Source organism: Galeopterus variegatus, unplaced genomic scaffold, assembly GCF_000696425.1.
Source record: "Galeopterus variegatus unplaced genomic scaffold, G_variegatus-3.0.2 Scaffold6, whole genome shotgun sequence".
NCBI lineage: Eukaryota > Metazoa > Chordata > Mammalia > Dermoptera > Cynocephalidae > Galeopterus > Galeopterus variegatus.
Genome location: NW_007726117.1, coordinates 643,690 through 649,063, shown reverse-complemented (window position 1 = coordinate 649,063; position 5,374 = coordinate 643,690). Strand labels below are relative to the sequence as shown.

At 37.1% G+C, this 5,374-nt stretch overlaps 1 protein-coding gene across 1 annotated transcript in view; it reads right to left on the bottom strand.

The window, feature by feature from the left end:
- Positions 1-5,374, bottom strand: part of OSBPL9 (oxysterol binding protein-like 9) — a 175,778-nt gene that overhangs the window by 11,988 nt on the left and 158,416 nt on the right. Inside the window, exons 14-15 of the mRNA XM_008580444.1 lie at positions 4,683-4,801; positions 214-299 (exon numbers count right to left, since the gene is read on the bottom strand). Coding sequence (XP_008578666.1) covers positions 214-299; positions 4,683-4,801 — 205 coding nt within the window. The remainder of the gene's footprint in view (positions 1-213; positions 300-4,682; positions 4,802-5,374) is intronic.

Sequence of the window (5,374 nt, the reverse complement as noted above, 5' to 3'; positions counted from 1 at the left end):
AAGAATTTTTTTAATTGTTAAACTTGGTTGCCTAACAATATCACCACCATATAACCTAAGGAAACTGACAGGCATCTAATATAAGCTCAATATTCAATACCACTTTTACCCAAAAATGTCTGAAAGGTAAGAAGGTATCCATCTCTCCTGCAAAGGCAGAAAGCTATTCAGTAACATCTTAAAAATTGGTAACTAGTGTGTTTAGTCAAATACCTCACAAACAGGTCCGGATGTGCAAAAAAATCGGCATACATTTCTAAAAGAGATCTTCTTTCAAGAATGAATGTTGGAAGAACTACCTGAAAAACATACATATTTGACCAATGAGGATCAAATTCTACTACAGATACACAGATTGCTAAAATGCTAAAACAACAACAATAACAACAACAAAAACTCATTCCAATCATTATACCTACAACGGATTGCCCAGGCATGCTTCTAAAAACTATTTCCTAAACTGTTCTGACTTAGAAATGCCCATTAACCTGCCCAGGAGATGAAAAACACAGAAGGGGCTTTCAGTGTTCAAATGTCAGTTCCTGGGGCTAGCCTGTGGCTCACTCGGGAGAGTGCAGTGCTGATAACACCGAGGGTTCGGATCCTATATAGGGATGGCTGGTTGGCTCACTTGGGAGAGTGTGGTGCTGACAACACCAAGTCAAGGGTTAAGATCCCTTTACCGGTCATCTTTAAAAAAAAAAAAAAAAACAACAAATGTCACTTCCTCTGTGCAACCTCCCTTTCCTCCTTGACTATAATAACTGACAACACCAAGTCAAGGGTTAAGATCCCTTTACCGGTCATCTTTTTAAAAAAAAAAAAAACAACAAATGTCACTTCCTCTGTGCAACCTCCCTTTCCTCCTTGACTATAATAACAACAACAAACTACTCAGTAGCATTTCTTTAATACCTTCTTTCTGCTGTGGCATTACATACAGAATATCTTATTAAATTGTACGACACCCCTATGATGAATTATCATCCCTATTTTACAATGGAGAAATATGAAGCTCACAGAGGGTGAAAATTTTTCTCACTGCTTGATTACTAATGTGGAATTCAAAATTGAGTCTGTCTGACTTGAGGGGGGCAGTGTCTGAGTACTTTCCTCTCTACTGCTGCTTCTGTGTCATCGTTAGATAGGTGTGTTAGGAAATTTATCTATTCATTTATTTGTATCCTAAAATATATAATGAGCTCCTAGAATGCAAGGATCAAGTTTTATTCACACTTGCAATTTCAGCTACTATTTACATAGTAAGAAATTTTTAAATGAGCAATTAAAGGAATGAACAAAAGGAAGAGGAGAATAAAGATTGGGAATAAACAAATTCTTTCCACCATGGGGCAGAGCCCATGGTTTTATGCTCAGGGGCTGGGAATGTGGCAGAGGAAAGTAAGGGAAGTTGGAATATGGGAAGAAATGAGAAAGATGAGAATTAACCAAAAAAAAGGGAAAATCTTCATTAGGGAATGTGAATGGAAGAGTTTTTGAATGTGTATCGGATTATCAGTTACTCATTATAGAATCAGAACACCAGAGTAAGCAAAACTTCCTTTACATTTACTAATTACCATATATCCACTGTATTCAAGATCCTCTATTAAAAGCTATAGAGGAGGCAAAGGTAAGTATGAGAGGATACCACCAGCATTTAAATTTTAGGTGCAATGTGACAAATAACATACACGAGATGCTCAAAATACCCTGGAAGTTCAGTTGATGGAAAGATTATGTTCTACTTGGGGAAGCAGAATGAGGACAGAGCTGGGGACCAATTCATTCATGTGGCACTAGACAAAAGCCTTAGAGAAGAGTAAGGCTATAGCAGATGGTGGTGGGGGGGGAGACAGAAAAACAAAACATGGAGACAGGAAAAAAACAACACAGAGACAGGAAATAGGGTGTGACAAAGATTAACCAGTGAACAACTGTGGCCATTTCTCTATATACAGTATAAAGAGGCAGAGTATAAAGAGTTATTTATAAAGAGTATATAAAAAGGGCCAATGGAACGTAAGTTTGCAAAGGGACACTAGGGCTGTAACATTCAGAATTTTTATCATCAGACTCCTCCAACCTTTAAATTTTAAGTAAACATTTTCCTTCCACAGAACATGTATGGTTCTAATATAAACATGGTCAGATAAGCAGGTGAGCCTATACACTGACGTGGTGCAACTTCCTATCACTTTGGAGAACTAAGAAATTATAAACCACTAAGTAAGAATGCTAAAGAACAAAATGGGGTAAATACTTTTAATATATAAGCAGCTCTCAGAAATCAACAAGAAAAAAATTGCTACTCCAGTAGAAAAATGGACTAAGGAATTAAATAAGATATTAAATAAAAACAAAACAAAACAGCCAAAAAACAAAAAGAAGTTTGACATCACTTGTAATTAAAAAAAAAAAAAAGTTTTCTCTCCTATTTAAAAATTTTCCTGAGAACTCTCATTCAACAGACCTTCAATGATTTTAGCACTACACTGATGATGCCCTTTTGTCCAGCTGCTAGGAACAATGATGGAAAAACCGGTTCATGATATTGAGGAATTACTTGTAATTAAAAAAAAAAAAAAAGTTTTCTCTCCTATTTAAAAATTTTCCTGAGAACTCTCATTCAACAGACCTTCAATGATTTTAGCACTACACTGATGATGCCCTTTTGTCCAGCTGCTAGGAACAATGATGAAAGACAGCTGGGCTTCAATGTCTTAAAACTTGGATTCAAGCACTTGTTTTGCCACTGCTTAGCTGTGGGAGGCCCTGGAAAATTAACTCAGCTTCTCTAAGTTCCTGTAAAAGGAGGATAATACATGCCTTGCTTATGTTTCAAAGGCTAAGTGAGGAAATTGGGATGTGTCTTTGTAGTATTCCCTAAAAGTGTAAAATATTTGGAAAATAAACTTTTTGAAAAGTATCTGAAGTGAGAAAACATTTTTATAAATAGAAGAATAAGATACAAATTTAAGGTGTTACTGCAGTATTACTTTGGAATGCATAAAAGGAACTAAGATTTCAGAATCTGCTGGCAATCACAGCCATTTGTTTGTGTCCATAAAGATTTCTAAAAGGGCTAAATTTTAACACATTCAGTAAAAAATAATTATTATAATATCACTCATAATATAATAAACTTCTAGTGGCTACGGACCCAAATATGGATTACCTGCCAAAGAAAATCATGTGAGGCAAGAATTCCAAATCCAGTTGTGGCAGGCACTTTTCATTGCCTCCCCACATCCCCGTGTCATCTGTAGCAGAACTCTGATTCAGTTCAGGTTCTGCCTATAGGCTGCCAGGGCCCTCTCTCGGTTCTCAAGGGGCAAAAGTGGCTTAATCTAAACTAATCATCTTACCTTCCCTGGCCAGTGATTAGTTTAGGCATGAACACATGCCTGATTCTGGCCCATGAGATTCAATGGGAAGAATGAGGGTCACATTTGGAAAAGAATGTCCTTCTAACAACAGCAACAAAAGGGCGAGCTTTACTGAAGCCATTCTGGGACAAACTCCTGCTAATATTCTCCTACTAATGCATTCCTGGTAAGTATATTGGGCTTCATAAATTAATATTATCCTTGTCCTTCTGTTCTCAGATTAGGGGTAAAGGTTTGATTACAGACATCTTCTAGAAGGCATTATGGATTAGTCTTTTGGTTACTGGCTCTCTAACTCAAACAAAAATAAAGCTCACTAATGACAAAGACTATGTAGCACTGGAGTTGATTTTGTCATAACAAAAGTGAAAATCCTAAATTTAATTAACTTTCTAAAGCTGGGTAGAATAACTCAACCAATATGAAAGCTACTACAGCCCAAGTTTTCAAGACAAAGGCAGTAGTGGAAAGATTGCACGTTTTAAAATCAGACCTCATTAGAATCTGAGTTCTGCCACTTAATATGACTCAGTTAAGTTCTGCAACCTCTATGAGTTTTAGCTTCCTCATCTATAAAATGAAGTTAATAATAACATCTATTTTGCAGTGCTGTGGTGAGAATTCAGTGAAAGGATAAGGCTTTTGGCACAGTGGCAGGGATATATAAAGGCATACATACACACCAGTCTCCCTAATCGGGCATTCTGTTTAGAGCTCCAAGTTTAAATTCAGATTCAAATCCAGACTACAGTAATTGTATGACTCAGTATGTGCCACATAATTTTACATGCACTAAGTCCTTACAATAATCCTGTGAAGTAGATCACTGCATGTCCATTTTGCAAATGAGAACCCTAAAGATCACAGAGGAAGAGACTTGCACAAGGCCACATGGTTTGGTAATAGCAGAGGTAGGATGCAAACAGGTCTTCTGACCCCAAGATTAGAACTCTGCTCATTTTGATTCTGCACACACAACACTGCTTTAAACTTTACCCAAACTACTAACCAAGCCCAATATTATTTCTTGTTTAACAAGCCCCAACTAAAATCCAAATCTTAATCCATACAACCCTACATACTGTTCTCTATGAAATTATTCTAGCTTCACTTACTTCATGCACTTACCAAAATTTCCGGTTTACTCGTCTACATGTATATTAAAGCACAAAACACAGTATAAAAAAAGTTATGTCATTTTACTACATTTACAAGCACACTCACACCACACAATCACTGAGAATCCATGCACACACATTAAAACTTATAGCAAATGCCAAAGTTGGTTCTTACCTTAGTAAGATCCATTCCAAGCCTAACCTGTGACAAAAGGTGCATGATAACACTCTTGTGCTCCTCCACTGACCCTGCCTCCCCATCGTCATCTCTATCATCATGTGAATCGAAAAGGTCTAAAATAAAACAGATCTTCTTAGAGTGGTGTTATATTGGGCCAATCTGTGCTGCTACCAGTATTACAGATGTTCTTAAGGAAAAAAAAAATGGCTGCAGAGCTTTTTGAATATCCTAAAAACCACTTAATTGCACACTTTAAAAGGGTAAGTTTTATGTTAAGTAAATTATACATCAATAAAAATATATATATAAAAGGACAACAATAAATTTCTTAGGACATTTTTGTATCAAAAATTGCATTGTTTTTGCCTCTAAGAAGGAGACTTCACCCTTCAGGTCTCTGAACTTTCCAAATCAAGCCTATATATACTGGACAAATTATTTTTATGCAACAATATATTGTGATTGTTTTTTGGTTTTTTGCTTTATGTCTTTTTTCCATGTCCGGCAACGGATCGCAACCCTCGGTGTTGCTCCCGCGCCTCACTCAGCCAGTGAGCGGGAACCGGTCTGTATGTGGGATCCGAACCCTCGGGCGGCAGCGCCGCCGCGCCTCCCAAGCGGCGCACTATCCAGTGCGCCACCGGGCTGGCCCAATTGTGATTGTTTTTTTTTTTTTTTTTTTTTTT